Genomic DNA, 16588 nt, shown 5'->3' on the forward strand with positions numbered 1-16588 from the left:
AATAGAAGCAGATGAGGAGACAGTTTGAAACCGAATATTTTACACACATTATTCCTTTGAATATCTTCCTCCCTTACATTATCCAGTTATAATTCTAAGTTGGATCATGCAACTAAAGGTTTTTGTCTTGTTTTTCAAGCCAAATAAAAATAAGGACAACTGCAAAAGTCCTGTGAAAAACTAACAATAATGTTTTACCACAGCAGGGTTTAGAAAGAAATGTCCTCTGGTCAGAAATATGTCAAATGCTGCCAAAGAACCAGGGATCTGATCGTCTCCCACGGGAGTTTCTCAACCAAAGAAATGCCAACCAGTCAAAAACCAGGCTCTTGTGTCCAGATGTGGATTCAAACTCCACTTATCCACTCGACAAAACTCAAATGTTCAAAGGCTAAGTTGTGCTTTTAATATTGACTCATTAATAAGTTGATTTACATGCTCACTGCTCAGTTTACTTGCGTATTAATTTCCCTTCCTGGTGATATTTGAATGTAAAATTGACCTTGATGCTCTCACCAGCTCTTCTTCATTTCCCAGAAATATCCCCCCGGTGAGGAAACACTCAATAATAACTTACTAATACAGTTTTAATCCATCCAAAAATATCATAATCATCGCTTTTCATCCACTTGTGTGTAAATGGAGAATCAAAACTTTTTCTAAGGCCATTAAAATCGTGTCCTTTGCGTCATCGGTTGTCGTTTCGACCCTTTTTTATCGTTTCTGATGAATCAATCTAATGAAATCCTGATGTTTCATGTTACCTCTCTGTGTGTGTGTTGGATACACAATCACATCACACACTCCTTCCAGCAGCTACACGCTCCAGGCGTCAGAGCGGCCGCATGTAAACGTGAAACCCGCCCTGATAAAAACCGGAGCAGCTCTGAGAAGCGGGAGGAAGTCTTAGATTTCAGAGCCAACATCCGGAGCTGCTCCGTGTGCGCGCGGTGGAACCGATAGCCCTGAAGACCTGCCGGGCCCTGTTTTCTCACTCCCAGCCTTTTTTCCTCTCTTGTCCTTGTCTCCCTCCCTCAGAGAAAAGCACCACCGCCGTCAAGACTGCGTCCAAACCTCCCGTCGTCCTGATGCCGCCCAAAGCCCCGGAGGACAAAACCCCCAACACGCACTTCGGAGTCATCATCCACGACAGAGGTAGATGAGAACACGATCAGTGGGAAGTGTTCTGCTGCTGGACTGTGTGCAGATGTTGAACGTGTGCAGATGTTGACTGTACCTGATGATGTAACAGGGCTTTTCTCTCATGCTCATAGTTATTGTGGCGTTTATGATTAAACTGTGTTGAATAGATCTCAGAGGCCACATCCACACCACAGTCGTCTTAAAGACCCAATCAGCGAGCAGTTGTGTCTACGTCCGAGTTTCCAAACTTCTCCGTAGCAGAGTTGATGCATTTCAAACAGAAACGTAGTGATGTGGATGTAGACTTAGTTTTTTTTTGGCTGTGAGGCTGTTTTGTTTTTTTCCGTGAGTAAAAACAGTAAAAACAGTTGACACCTGTAATGACTGTTTGGCTGAAGGATGCTCGGAGCAGAAAGCTGTGAGCGTTCACACGGCTTCAGGGTCAGACCTGACTCTCTGTGTGTGTCTGTGTGTGTGTGTGTGTGTGTGTGTGTTGTGTGTGTGTATTGTGTGCATGCTTTACTCGAATTACAAGCCTTTGTTGCTTTAACTCACATTAGTCTTTTCACTAACCCTCTATTCTCTCTCTCTCTTCCTCCTGCGCTCTCTGACTTTGTGGCTAAGAGCCCAGGCAGTAAGTACACATTCCTCCACGACACGTCACTGTGATGTGTATCTTTCCTTCTTCTTCTTCTCTCTGTGGACTTGTTCTGTCCTCGTGTGAGATGTGATGCTGTGACGCCATTTCTTATTCCTCTGCCCTATTCAAAGTTTTGTTTTTTTTCCCAGTGCCCGAGGCCCCCGATCGCCCAACCATCTCCATGGCGACTGAAAGTTCGGTGTATGTCACCTGGGTCCCGAGGGCAAACGGCGGCTCTCCGATCACGGCCTTCCGCGTGGAATACAGACGCGGCCGCGTGGCGGAGTGGGTCGTGGCTGCGGATAACATCTCGCCTCTCAAACTGTCCGTGGAAGTTCGCAACCTGGAGCCTGGTGAGCGTTCGCAAAACTTTTCTCCTCAGTCCAGTGAAGCGGGACATGAGTTTTCTGATCATTAACACATCTCAAATGATCTTCTGGGAACTAGTTTAGTCTGTTTAAGCTTTATTTTTTATTTCCAGACTGATGTTTAACGGCTGCACATGAGAGTGACTCATTCATCCTGCTGATATTTGACTGTTTTAGTTTATTAACACAGACAGACGATTGGCCCAAACATTATGATTTTAAACATGAAACTTCAATCGGCTCCTCCGTCCTCTAACACAACCTCCTCCTTGCGTCCTCTTCTTCAGGCTCCAACTACAAGTTTCGCGTTGCGGCCATGAACATGTACGGCGAGAGCCCCCACAGCATCCCCTCCAAGCCCTACCAGGTGCCACAGGCCAGCCCACGCATGGCGGACCGCCCCGTGGTCGGACCCCACATCTCCTCCACGGACGCCATCAGTGACACACAGATCATGCTGCGCTGGACTGTGCGTACACCACTGACACACACTGTGCACACGGTACCATAGATCGTTTTAATAGCTTCATTCCTGATCTTAATGCTAATGAGATTTAATTCACAAAGTAAGATGCCCTTGATTTTCCTGAATTAATCTCATATAAGTCACATCCTGTAGTTATCAGCTGTCAAGTTCTACTTTTCACCTCCACCACGGTTATGTTCTCAAACCAGTCCGTTTATCTGTTGGTTGGTTGTGTGGATTTCTATGAAAACTTGGTGGAAGGATTTGGACATTTGGGTGAAAATCAGGATCAGAGGTCGGATCCAGGAATAATTTTTGACGTTCTTTGCGAAATAATAAGTTCTTGGATCTGAGGAGCTGATATCTATATGAGTGTGTTGGGTCTCGGTGGAGGAATCCGCTCTTCTTGACATTTCTCGAGCCCAAGTTTAAAGTGTCAAGTTTCTAGGTTGCGGATTAAAAGTATAAAGTGGCATAAAATGACAAAGTAAAAGTATTTTAACGATAAAAACGTTTAGATTACAAGTACCTGAGAGCCTTTTTTTTGCCAAACCCTCCAGTGGCTGTATAATTCGGTAACCACCGCGTGTAGCGTCTGTTCCAGCTGCTTAACCTGCGTCTGAGCTGCTGCTGCGTCCGAGTCTCCATCAGAGCAACGATTAGGACTCGAACACAGATCAAGAGGCCCTGTGTTCGTCTACGTTTTTATTCTTCAAAGCCGTTTTCTTCCTCCTCGCGGCAGTTTGTGCGGCAGATGGATGTAGATTCCCCCCCCCACCTCCACATTTACTTAACCTCAGACAGCCTCATTATGTCCTGAACTTCAGAATCACAGCCTCACTCGCAGCCCCGTACATCTGCTGATAACAAGCTCCGCCATTAGTCGCTGGAAAACTTTCCTCTCGTTTAATAATTGCCCGGCAGATTGCTGTAGTCTAACGTGATCTTTTTTCCATCCCCCCCTACAGTATAGTCCCACGAGTAACAACAACACTCCGATCCAAGGTTTCTACATTTACTACCGACCCACTGACAGCGACAACGACAGCGACTACAAAAGAGATGTGGTGGAAGGTGAGTGGAAAAAAAGCCCCTGTTTGTGTGTCTGTGTTACGAGTGTGTAGCCGGTGTGGAGTGTTTGTTGACGGGCTCATCCGGAGCCGGACGTCAGGCCCACGCTGGGCAGATAAACTGGGAGCCGGAGGGGTAATGGATACTCTCCGTTAAGAGTGGGCTGTAGTGAAGAGGGGCATTTCTGCTGTTTGATTTATAGAGAGCGCTGTCCCCGGGCAGCAGGGCTTTCTGAAATCTGTTTTTAATAAATGGTTGCCAACTAATGGGCCAGAGCTGAAATACGAGCCCGGGCCAGAGGAGAGGGGCTCAGGTTGCTGGTGGAATGCTAACAGAGGAGCCTGGTTCAGGAAAGGGGAAGGAGGGATGGCGTTTTAACTCCGCCCAGCGTTTTAAACATCTGAATGTTTGGCCTCCCGTCGTCTCCTCACTGTCTGGGACAAGTGAGCGTTGAGTTCGTTTCCCTGTTTGGGTCAAAACGTTCAGGATGAAACCGAGCAGAGGAAAAAGTGAAGATCTGTTCAGGTGCTGTATAATCTCTATAGACGGATTCTTCATGTCAATGTGCAGAATCCGGCCCAGATGTTGACCATTGACCATTGCCCTCAGAGGCTGATTCGTTGTCAGACAATCGCCACTGGGCTACGCATACTGTTTCCACAGAGTTTCAATAATTGTATTTCAGTGTGTAGTTGTAACCTGCTTCCACTTGATGTAGTTATTTAAGTTCACGTTGAAAAACAGATGTAAGTTAGATCTTCTCAAGCGTCTAAAATGTCCATGTGGCAGATTCGGCACCGATTTTAACAGGATTATCTCCTTTTTTAACTAAAACACACAGACTTGACAATAATGTACAGTTTTTTTTTTATTCAAATCACCAAATCAGTTCATTATTATATCTGCAAATAAAATAATAAAACCATTCAATGCCAACATCTGGTATTCGAGGTTCAGTTCACATCCTCTTCCTGTTTATTACATATTTAAAAAAACTATGATTAAGCATCAACTTGTGTTTATATGTGACTTAAACTGTGCTTCTGTAATGATTGTGATTTACAGCGCAGAGTATTTTTTTAATGGTTCCCACTTGAAGGGTTTAAAATCCAGCTCAGGGCAGAAGTAACACACACGTGCAGTCGTTTCCTACGAAACAAATCACGGGGAGAACGGCAGCTTATTTCAGCCCCATTTGTGGGAAATGTAGCATTTCCACGTCGGGAGATTGTCGTCTCATCTGTGATTTCAAAGCACGTAGTTGTGTGATTGTGTGTGGTAGGGCAGCAGCGCGCGCGTGTGTGTGTGTGTGTGGAATGGGAATACTGGAGGCCAGCCAGGACAAACACCGAGCTGCCATATATGGAGCTCATCTTGAGTAAAACAACTGTCTGGGCCCTTGTGGGACTGATGGAGTAAGAGAGAGTGGTGAAGCAAAGAGAGAGGAGGTGGGGGGGGGAGAGGGAGAGCGTGAAAGAACATGACCTCCATGAAGGTGTGAGACATGAAGAGAAGGAGGAGAAGGCAGGAAGAACTGATTGTGAGTTTACACAGGCAACGTGAGTCAACACTGGCTCGTAGAGGAGGTGGTTTCTCACCTTTGTCCTCCTTTTTCTTTCTTCCTCCTCCTCCTCCGTCTCTCCTTCCCTCTCAGGTGTAAAACCCTGGCACATGATTGGTCACCTCCAGGCCGAGACGTCCTACGACATCAAGATGCAGTGCTTCAACGACGGCGGGGAGAGCGAGTACAGCAACGTCATGATCTGCGAGACCAAAGGTGAGAAAACACAAACTTCACCGCACGAGAACTGACTCGTACCAGGACTGTGCTCCATCAGACGTCCAGGCACGTTTCTGTTCAGTCTTAAATGACGGGTTCGATCGCCATAATTACACAACGTAAATGTTCTCCTGAGTTTTACGACACCCAACAACAATGGCCTGTATTATATAGTTTGGTACTGTGTCATTTTTCAAACGCGTCTCCTCCTTCCCGCTCTGCTGCAGCACGTCAGACCCCGGGGTCGCCCAGCCAGCACCCCATCACCCCACCCGGGCCTCCGCCACAGGAGACGCCCAACACCCCTGGCGGTCTGCTGTACCTGATTGTGGGCTGCGTCCTGGTGGTGATGGTGCTCATCCTGCTGGCTTTCATCGCCATGTGCCTGTGGAGGAATCGTCAGCAGAACAATATGCACAGTGAGTTTATGGATACGCTGGAAAAGGGGGAAGTCGCTCCCCACACTGCATGATGTTGCTTAAAGCTGATGTAGCATATTGCATTTATTACTGTTTTAAAATGAGTGTGCAGGACCAGCAAAGAAACTAAACCTGCTCTCAGACATGCACTGAACTCCGGATAGTCTCCTGACATTCTCCAGAGCGGCTGTTTGTGAGAATGAGTGAGAGCCTCCAGACTTTCTACGGAGTTTCTCTGGTCGGCCGCCTTGTAGAAACTCAAGAATCATGACAAAAAAGAAAACGCATATCTCAGGATGAAAAAGCAGAGTCATACAGAAGAAGACACAGACGAAGGTGTCCAGAGAACTTGTGGTGATAAAAGCCGATGCCGGTCTAAAGCTGCATTGTTCATGCAACCTCCGGAGAAAGTCTGGACCTGGTTATCTGGACATTCTCCGGAGTTCATGTCGTGAAAACGGCTTAAGAGTTCACTCCATCCCAGGTCTCTCGTATTTCTAAGATATTTGGCCACAACACAATATTCCAAGTGTTCACAACACAGATATGGTTCCCACAGCGCTTGCAAAACTCTTTTCCATTATTGGATGGACTCTTTACTCGACCTTTTGGATCAGTAAATACTTTTGGATTTTATAGCTTAAAGATTTGGGAGAAAAAGCAAAAGACTGAGTCACAGGTTAAGTTTTTTTGGCAACATGTCACCTGAGTTTCTGGACCGATGCAATGATATAAACACAGATTTGTCTCTCATGGTGTAACAGAAACCAAACAGCTGAAACTCCTGTCTCTCTCTCTCTCTCTGCTAAAGAGTACGACCCTCCTGGCTACCTGTACCAGCCAGCGGAGATGAACGGCCACGTTCTCGAGTATACCACGCTGCCCGGCACCAGCCGCATCAACGGCGGGGTCCACGGCGGCTACGGACACAACGGCCCCGTGATGCCCCAAGGCTGCCATCACCTCCACCACAAACTCCCCAACGGCCTGGCGCTGCTCAACGGCTCCGGTGGCCTGTTCTCGCCCGGCCACCCACACGGCCACGATGGCACGCTGCCCCACGGCACCAGAGACTGCGAGCTCTCGCACCCGCACCACCACCACAACGTGAGTGTCGCCGTTGCATGGTGGTGTTATCCAAGCTGTACGAGTATTACACAGAGTTTAGTTTAGTGGCTAAAGGTTGTGGTCTGTCTCCTCTTGTCAGGGCGGAGGCATGTACACAGCTCTGCCCCAAACGGAGTCGTCTGATTGTATGAGCTGTCAGAACCTCTGCAATAACAACAGGTGAGAGAACGAGTCCCGATCTACACACACTGCATTCGTCTGAAGTCTGAAGTCATGTAAACAGCATTTTCTGAATAAGATCATCTGTGGAACGAGCAATAATCAAACGAAGACATGTGTATTATTCTGTCCTTAGTCACATTATCTAGACATGTTTACATCTTAATCACTTTATAACATCCTGTTGGACTTTTCACAGCCTTTTAGAACATCAACGTATGACTTCACGACACATGTCCCGGGTTCCAGTGTAAATAAGATGGGAAAAATAAGAAAGAAGCTGTAGTTTTTTGCAAAGATTAGAAAGAAAACACGTGAGGTAGCATCGTACAATACAATATTTCAGGTTGGGGATTTAACAACTGGCAGAATATTCAAGATTTCTGGAATTTTGTTTATTTTGAATATTAGTCTCATCAGAATTTAAAATGCAACCTTCGTGGAACTGGGTTTGTCACAAATCCATAATTGAACACCTGTCAACCACAGTGATCACGGCACCTTTTGGTTTGTAAAGGAACAAACCAAGTGAAACTCTTACTGAACAATCTGTTTTCTCAAAGTCTCTGAGGATATCACAGAAGTTTGCCTGAGAAAATTAAATACTGCTCGAATTTCATAAGCTGCAGCTGAGCAGAAGTGTCCTACTTTGCTTGTGACCCCTGTCGCTCTCTCTCTCTCTCACACACACACACACACACACACACTCACTCATCGATTTGCCCTCCTGCTAGTCCTGTTTATGTACTTAAGGGTCCCCGGCATCACAGTTTACCCTGTGTGCACCCAGCCAGCAGCCCTAATGAGCCCCGTGTTTATTTACCTCTGGCTGCTGGGAAAAGAGGGGGTGTGGTCGCCGTCCAATCCTGTCCCGTTACAGTGAAGCTGAGTTTAGGAAAACGTGGTGAAGATCCCTGCGTGCAACTGTCTGCACTGGGGAACTTCGCCCGAGAGCGAAACCACAATGTGTCACAGCTATTTAGAGGCAAAGAGACCGGACCTTTAATCTCTGGTTCAACTCTCCCAATGGTTTTTGCAGCTGTGCATGACGGCTCCAGTTGTGTTGGAGGCTGTCATTGTGTTGCACGCTGTCAGGAGTATTAGCTCGAGGGTTTGCTGTGCCTTCCACAGAGAGGACGTGCTGCGCCGGCGTGTGAAGCACCGCTGAGCGTCGTCCGCGTTCGAGCACTCAGCGACGCACCGACACCTTGTAAACAAATGTCCCCCCTTTTCTTTTCCATCCCCTTGTCTCCTGCAGATGTTACAACAAGACCAATGGCACTTTCTCCAGTGGCACGCTGCCTCTAATGCACCGCGTGGCGCCGTGCCAGCAGGACGGGCTGGAGATGGTGCCTCTGGGCCAGGTCTCCTCGCAGTGTCACCAGATGACCTCCGGCGACCAGGAGGCGGATGAAGGGTACCGGCCGGACGAGCACAGGGAGTCCTCGCCCTCGCAGCATTCCTGCTGTCTGATTGGGAACAATGAAAACTGTCCGGCAGACAACACTGGTGAGACACGTTTTATACCAAAGTATTTATTATTTAGCCCTGGTTATGTGATTTAATTTGCTTTTTATTTAATTATAATAACTATAGGTTAGGTTAGTTATAGGTTTGAATGACCTTATGCCCCTGTGATCATAATTTAATACATTTTATTCATATAGCACATTACGTCGGGGTATAAACATAGAAAACAAATGACAGATGACTAAAAATATAAAATACACATCATAATCACATATATAAACCAATTCTGCATGATTCTTTTTAAGGAGACGTATGATAATATTCAGGTTCATAATTTTAATTAGTGTTATTACTGGAAAAGGTAGAAAAACAGCCTCATATGTCTCCTTTAAATGGTTTAATATTGATTTGTGATGTGTTTCATGATAAAAGTAGGAATATAACAATATACATTTGACAGTAACACATATAAATGCACCTCTTTTAACCCCAGAGCTCGATGTATTAATAAGTTTAGACAGTCAGAGGAAGTTCATTTGGGAAAAACACTTTAAATCCAGAATATAACACCTTAAAAAGTCCAATATGTCATTTTTAAACTTGTTTTACGTGTGGAAATGAAACTAATGAGACATGCAACAAGTTGAATTGTGATTTTAAAGGTGCAGAGTAAGTAGGACGATTGTGTTAACGATGAACAGAGTCGGGCAGTTTCTCCACTTTGTCCTGTCTTTGTGCTAAGCTAAGCTAATCTACTGCTTCAGTGGCATCGATCTTTTCCACCAACATCACAAAATGTCAAACTAGTTCTTTTAGACATTGGAGTTTAAGTGAGAACATTTATTTCCAGGCCGACGCGGCTCAGCCCGGTTGTGAAATCCGGCTCTGACGGTTCTTCTAAGTGCCTAACTAGCGTGTTTTTACATAATTACCAGTCCTCATGTTAAATACAGACAAAACTATGAAGCATCACCACAAATTACACCGTTGGGCCTCTGCTGAATATGTCCTCGTCTTTTTTTAATACAAAGTATAAAGCCAACACTCTCCCTCTCTCTCTCTCCCTGTGCAGCGGAGGAGGAGCTGGAGTGCGAGGACCTGGACGGGCCTGTGCTGTGCTGGGAGAGCCTGGGCCTGCCGGACTTGGACTGTGACGAGAAGCCCGGGTGGATCTCCAGCAGCAGCCTGGCAGGAGAGCTGATCCAGCCGGGCCCACAGGAGGTCTGAACGCAGCCCACACACAAACACGGAGTGTGGAGGCTTCACAGGAACCAGACGGAAAGAGAGGGAGAGAGAGCTGTGGAAATATCCCAGAGGAGCGTGAGAGGACCAGCGTTGGGACAGTCAGAGACACTGTGTGTTACGGTGACAAGGACAGAAAACTGCTGACAGCGACATTGGGGGAAAAAGAGACGAGGACAAGAGGACGGACGGCGAAAAAAGACTGTGTCCCACTGGAGGGAAGACTCTCATAAAAGATCCAAAAAAACTCTTTAGATGACTTATTTATTTTTTTGTAGTAGAAAAAATATTACTTCATACGAATGTATCTGTTTTAAAGAAAAAAAGTTTGTCTTTTATATTATTTATGCCATTTGGATGAGAAATACTTTTTATTTTTGTCGTTCTGTCCCCGGCGTGGCTCCGCCCGAGCGCGGAGGTTAGCAATTGTCCGTGTAAAGTTTTGTAATAATATAAAGAGAAGATATGGAAGAGTAAAGCTCGTCCTACTTTGATGTCTGTCCCGTCCCTCCCCCACCTCCGTGTGTAGAGCCCGATGAGTGATTGCCACAGCGAGTTTCCCAGCCTCGTCCATATCTGTGGCGGCTCTTTGATGTGGCCCGGTGATGGGCCGTCCCCCCGCGCTGACCCCTGAACAGGGTGAACATTCCCTGCGCCGCTCAGATTAAGGCGGCTGCTCTTTGCCTCAGTGAATACTCGATAGCTCATCACTTTACGCAAAATGCACCGTTGCCCTGAGAGGACTGTTGACCTACTGGCCCCAATCTGCCGGAGCGGCGGGCAAGTTACGCTTAAACAGAGTCGTTGAGCGTGAGCGGCTTTTCTCACACACACACACTTATATGCGTTTTAAAAACTGCTCCAAACACAGAATATTTATTATTATTATTACAAATTCTTGCAAATCTCCAGCTGCCACAGAGAAGCACATTTTAAAATCTAAAGTTTTACTAGAGAGAGCATATACGTCAAACTGTCAACTTGTGAAGCCACATTTAAATTCACTAGATTTTCCTTTGGATCTGCACCAAATGCACACACCCATAAATATCAGTCCCAATAACATTAAGAATCCCCTAAGAAATAAAACGAAAAAATGTAAAAATGTCCTTTCTGGGAATTTTAAAGAAAGTGAATCAAACAAATTCCTGAAACCACCTTCTGATTTAGATTTGCACCAAAATTGAATGACTGCTTCCCTGATTCACATCACATCCTTCCACCGGGTTTTGTCCAGTAGTTTCTGTGTAATCCTGCTAAATGTCACACGGACAAACAATCGCAGAAGAACACATCACCTCCTCGGTGGAGGTAGAAACTTTATCCTCATGGATTTGTGTCATTGCTCTGAGGAAGGAGGGGAACTAGTGTCATTGAATCATTGAATGTGGATGTTTTTTCGATCACCCAGAGAAAAAGGGACCTTGTCTCTGAGAAGTAAAACATCTGCAGAGATTCATGCAGCACAAACACATTTTATTTCTTCACCTCCACCGAGTTGTTTCAGAGGCTGAGATCTCAAGAGAGTAAAAAAAAAAAAAAGCTGTCCTAAACCACGTTCACTCATCCACACGTCTTTGTTTCCTTCCACCCAGAGTCAAAAGCAGTTTTCAAACTAAAACGAAACCTGCAGCTTTTACTAACAAAGTTTTAGCGCCTCTAAAACTAATGAGTTTCCAAATGAAAACAGTAGTGTGGATGTTGCCGTAGTGATTTGGTTGAAGTGAACCTTTAAAAGGATCAGGGAACTGGCCTCTGCACCAGTCTAATGACTTTTCATTCATGGTTTCTGTGGATTCATCTTTTGAAACGAGGATTTGAGCTGCCGACGTGCAAAGCTGTGCAAGGAACATGTGTTTTATTAGAAAGTGAAGGAGGTGCGTTGCCTCTCCGCTGTGTGATCCTCCTGCTCCAGATAACTCATTCATAAAAACCCCTGTAACTTCTCAGGTTTCAGCCCGAGTTAGCCAGCCCCTGTTTTCTCAAGGCTTAAACCCTTCATTGGTTTTAAAATAATCTCCGTGGTGTGCTGGCTGATTGGACGTGATAGGATTGCAGCAGGGCAGATGACAGAGCTGGCCGCGCTTCACTGAGGGATGACTGCGGCGCAGGCTTCCCAATGCCTGGTGCCTGTCTGCTCCGCGTCCGTGCCAGAGTCGGCTGCCAGTCCTCAGGCCCTGGCTCGCCTGGCATCTCTCTGTTGGTATACGGGTTATTCCTGGCACATGGATCTACTCGCCTGCTGCTGAGGCGTGGCACAGCGTCTTCCGGCTGTTATTTTTAGTCTGGATGGAGGCTGTTGTGCTGCTGAGGCTGGTGGCGTCGGCCCAGTTGATTTAGACTCACTTCTTCTTTTCCCAGGAAGAGTTTCTCAGGCCTGAAACTCTCCAGTGTTTACTAGAAGTGGCTCGAGGCCGATCGTGATGGAAAGTCGAGGCCTTTGTTTTCACAGTCTCGTTGTTATTATTTCCAAACGAATGTCATATTTCTCTGCAGCAGCTTATTGGAGTCTCGCTGTCGTTAGAAAAGCAAAAGGAACGAAACAATGGGGTTAGGAAATGAAGCTGGAAATGAAAGAGAAATGGTCCGAGGAGAGAGAGAGAGAGAGAGAGAGAGAGAGAGGGGATGCTGACAGATGCAGGCTGGGCTCGATGAGGAGAAGATAAGGGCCGGGTTGTCTCCAAATGACCTGTTCTCCATCTCCCACGTCTGTCAGTCGGCACCTTCCCTCGGCCCGGCCCTGCACCCTCTACCCACGCAGCTACACCCCTTCATTAAGGAGCCCATGGGAACAAGAAAGCTCATTGTCTGCCCTGGAATTTCTGCCCCTTTGCCGCCGAGCCGACCTGTTAACGCCGGTCCCTCTCCCCTCCGCCCACCATTCTTCCTCTCTCCCCTCTCCAGCACACCCTGAATGGATGCACTTCTTATGAATCGGGCAGTGTGTTGTTAACTCGCCTGATTCGGCCCTCGGGCGGTTTTTTATCCTTGAGATGTCACAAAACCCCAAGTGGAGCATGTTGTCGTTGGACGAACTCCAAGAGAGTTCCAGTGGGTCCCTGCACAGGGATGAGCTCATACACAGAACCAGACTAATAACCTGAATCCTCCCTCCAGGATATCTGCTATTTATTTGTAATCAGGCTCGGGTCTTGGTGCAGGAAGGTGCTGACGCTTCTCGTTGTCGCGCCGGTGAAACTGTTGCATTTATCGACTGCACCTGTTGGACTTAATCAGGAAGAAAAACACAAACACGGCCTCGTCTCCATCGCGGCTGCTTCCATTTAACGGCCTCCACTTTCCCCTCCTGTCAACAGACTTCACGATTCCCGGCGTCGTCGCTCGGCTCCGGATCAATAATGAGTCTATTGATGACAAGTCGGGGGGGGTGGGGCTGCCGAGACGAGGGGAATCGACGCAATCAGGAGAAAACTCTGAGAACCTGAGACAAATAATCCACGCAGTCATTTTTATTCCCCCAGCATATAGGATATCTCTGCACAGACAGACACGAAGAATGGTACCTCTATTCAAATAGGCATGAATTATTTACGAGAACATTCGTTTTACATCAAGGTGTCTGTCGGTTCAAAGGGGCTGAAATGCAAACCCCCCCCCACCTGGGAATTATTCAGGAATGAGAGTTTGTGGCCTTGAGCGAGAAGCTTGAAGATGTCGAGATGTGTCGGTCGCACTTACAGAAAGAAAAACGCACTTAAAGAAAGAAAAACATCACAGCAGGGAGCCTGGGTGGTTATTGGAAATAAGCAGAAACCGTAATGAAGAAAATATTTCAAGAAAAACACACACACACAAATATAGTGTTGTCTAATGAACCCGCCAATCCAGATGGTTTTAATAATGAACGCTGCGAAACACAAAGGGCGAAGTATTTGAAATTGAAACCACAACCTCAGGTCTGCGCGGTGTCACGCTCTGTAAGTTTATATGGCTGCGAAGAGGCAGGAGACACAAGTGGTTCAGTCCAGTCTGGAGTTAAAGGATCACTTTTATATACAGAAATATTTATCCTCTTATTTACCTCTAATGGGTTTTAGTCACGGGGATCGTTTTTTTCTTTTGACTCCGAAACAGTGGAGCTGAAAAACGACATTTGACAAAAGCAGCAGCTGCGTGTTTGTCCTGAGACAAAGTGGAAGTTTATCTGAAAGATACACACAACTTTATTTCATTGTTCTCTTAAGCTTAAAATAAGCTGCGTCACCAAAACATGGAAAAGGTTTTAGACGACTACACTTTTGTAGATTTACTTTATTTCTGTACTACTTTTGTTTTCGGGTACTTTTTACTTTTTACTCTCCCACATACATCAGCAAATATCTGAACTTTCTACTTCTCTACATTATACAATGAATTGTTTTACATGTTTAAACAGTTTTTTAAATATTTTATAATAATTAGAAAACAATTGGTCCATTGATCCAATCAGAGCGGGCAGGTTCCATTAGACCCCGCCTCCTCTGCCGAGACTCAGCCATTAATTAATATGACGATGTGTCAGTAGATTAATCTGCAGCTTTATTAATGAGTCTGTTTCATACTCGTATTAAACAGAACATATAGGCCCAGTTAATGAGGCTACACTCTGCAAGTACTTTTAATACTTAAATATATTTTGAATAAAGTACTTACTTACTTTTACTCTGGTAGAAAACGTAATGTGGAACTTTTACTCTTTCAAACTGTCTTGTTTTCAAACTTTTCAAACTTTAGTTTCAGCCTGAGGACTTATAACTTGACAAAGTTCAAGACAGACACCTGGACTTCTGTGTCAATGGGTCCAAAATGATCTGCATGGTTTGAAACCACGAAAAACACATCTGAGAACATGTTGTTGGGACATTTGGACGAATCACTTCATGCACACGATGGTCATGAGCTTTGAAAAGTAGAGAGAAAGTAACGCAGCAGAAGTTTGAGGCGGTCATCAGTCGTCCTCCACATCCAGCCGGGTGAAGTAGAACGTTATCCTGGCCCCTTCGTCCGTGTCGTACAGGGCCTGGCAGGTGTACATCCCCCCCGCCTCCCTCCGCAGCTCCTCTATGACCAGAGCCGAGGCGTTGACCGGCACCTGCATGCGGCCCAGGCTGCCGGACTGAGCCTGCAGCTTGGGGCCTTGTCCGTAGTTGTACGCCACTGCCATGTTGCTGTCAGTTCCTGGTTTGGTGAAGCCCCAGATGAAGATGCTGGGCATGGTGGAGCCGCAGTCCAACGTGACCGAGCCCCCCACCGCTGCTGTGACGTGGGAGCGGATGTACTCCACCTCCTCGGGGTCGAATATCTCCAGACCTTGTAACACAAGAAAGCAGGAGTCAGTCACGATAACCGCACGTGTTGCTTTCTAAACATCGACAAAAAACTGCGGGTCTCCAGGTGACGCGTTGACAGATTTATGTGCCAGTGTCTTCAGGAAACTTTTACGAGAGCTCACAGTTCGCTGGGAATCGGCTGCGTCAGCCTCTCGAAGACGAACAAACCTCATTCATTACACTCACAGTTTTTCAAGCCTCTGGCACAGATGGGATTTTATGGCCTCCTCCTCGCTGCAGTAAAGTCTTACTCACCTGAGCTAAAGCACAATGAGATCTTACCTTGCAGAGGAAGAGCCAGCGAGCAGAGGAGCAGGCAGATACTAGGAACCATCCTCAGGCCGTGTGTCTCCTCTCCGGTCCACACTGAGACTGAGTGAAGCTGCAGGACTGACGGGGAGAACTCTTTCAAAATACACTGAAATCACAGTAAATTATTCATCAATGCTTCCACCTCCTCGCTGCCGCTCCGTTCTGCCTGTCTCTCTCTCTCTCTGGCTCCCGGCTCATGACTGGGCTAATGGCTGGACCTGAGAGTGAGGGGTGTAGGGTGTCAGGGTGATGCCATCGTCCTCATATATTATTGAACGAAGCGGTGGAGATAGCCTTTTTAGAAATTCCATCACCTCCAACGTGAAATGAAAACAGGGGGAAAATGCAGAGGCTCCCACGCAAACACCCGCCAGTTATTATTTACCCTGTGATGCATGAAGCTGGAATAAATTCACCTCAGATTCATGTCGTCTACTCACAACTGCTTTCTCTCGTCACTCACTTGACAGTATTGTGTCGTCTCCCATTTGTGTGGATGTGAATCGTGGGAGCAGAACACAAAGAGAGATGCCCAGAAATGCATGTGTTAATACATATTTAATTCATGGGTATTAGTCCTGTAAAGTAGGACACAGCTGTAATAAACGGACAACATTTAGGAGGAGACAAACAGTGAGTGTCATTAGTTGTAGCCGTGCAGCAGTAAAAACTCTGTTTCCCAGAAGCGTCGGTTAATATTTGGGCCTGTGAGCTGCAGCGAACACAGGCCGACGCTGAACGCAGCCCATAAAACGTGCTCTTATACTGGAGGCAAACCCCAGACTGAGGAGAAGGCTCTAATTAGTGCTCAGCTCCTTTGGGGGGGTAAGAGCGGGACTATATTTAGAAAGCTGCTGGAGGACAGACAGATGTAGTAAAAATGTGATATAAAACAACATGGTTTCTGAGTGTGGAGCGACTGATGAGGAGTGGACGATCTGTCTGAGACGCACCGACGGGACAGAAAACACATTGCACAGAGGTGTTTCTGATAAAAGTGCAGAGAAGTGTATCACACAGGGAAATATAGATCTGTAGATGTGTGTGGGAAAGTGGAGCA

General features: G+C 46.4%; 1 protein-coding gene across 2 annotated transcripts in view; it reads left to right on the forward strand.

Annotated features, from left to right (window-relative positions):
• Positions 1 to 10364, forward strand: part of cdon (cell adhesion associated, oncogene regulated) — a 30951-nt gene extending 20587 nt beyond the window's left edge. The window contains exons 10-19 of one of the 2 annotated variants that reach the window (XM_035154685.2): positions 1039 to 1155; positions 1933 to 2136; positions 2439 to 2653; positions 3586 to 3691; positions 5343 to 5465; positions 5696 to 5887; positions 6699 to 6994; positions 7095 to 7174; positions 8433 to 8683; positions 9717 to 10364. In XM_035154685.2, the coding sequence (XP_035010576.2) occupies positions 1039 to 1155; positions 1933 to 2136; positions 2439 to 2653; positions 3586 to 3691; positions 5343 to 5465; positions 5696 to 5887; positions 6699 to 6994; positions 7095 to 7174; positions 8433 to 8683; positions 9717 to 9871 (1739 nt within the window). In that variant the 3' untranslated portion in view covers positions 9872 to 10364. The remainder of the gene's footprint in view (positions 1 to 1038; positions 1156 to 1932; positions 2137 to 2438; positions 2654 to 3585; positions 3692 to 5342; positions 5466 to 5695; positions 5888 to 6698; positions 6995 to 7094; positions 7175 to 8432; positions 8684 to 9716) is intronic. The other variant, XM_047339610.1, reaches the window with a different exon arrangement.
• The last annotated feature ends 6224 nt before the right edge of the window (positions 10365 to 16588 follow it).

Source organism: Hippoglossus stenolepis, chromosome 4 (genome assembly GCF_022539355.2).
Source record: "Hippoglossus stenolepis isolate QCI-W04-F060 chromosome 4, HSTE1.2, whole genome shotgun sequence".
Classification (NCBI taxonomy): domain Eukaryota; kingdom Metazoa; phylum Chordata; class Actinopteri; order Pleuronectiformes; family Pleuronectidae; genus Hippoglossus; species Hippoglossus stenolepis.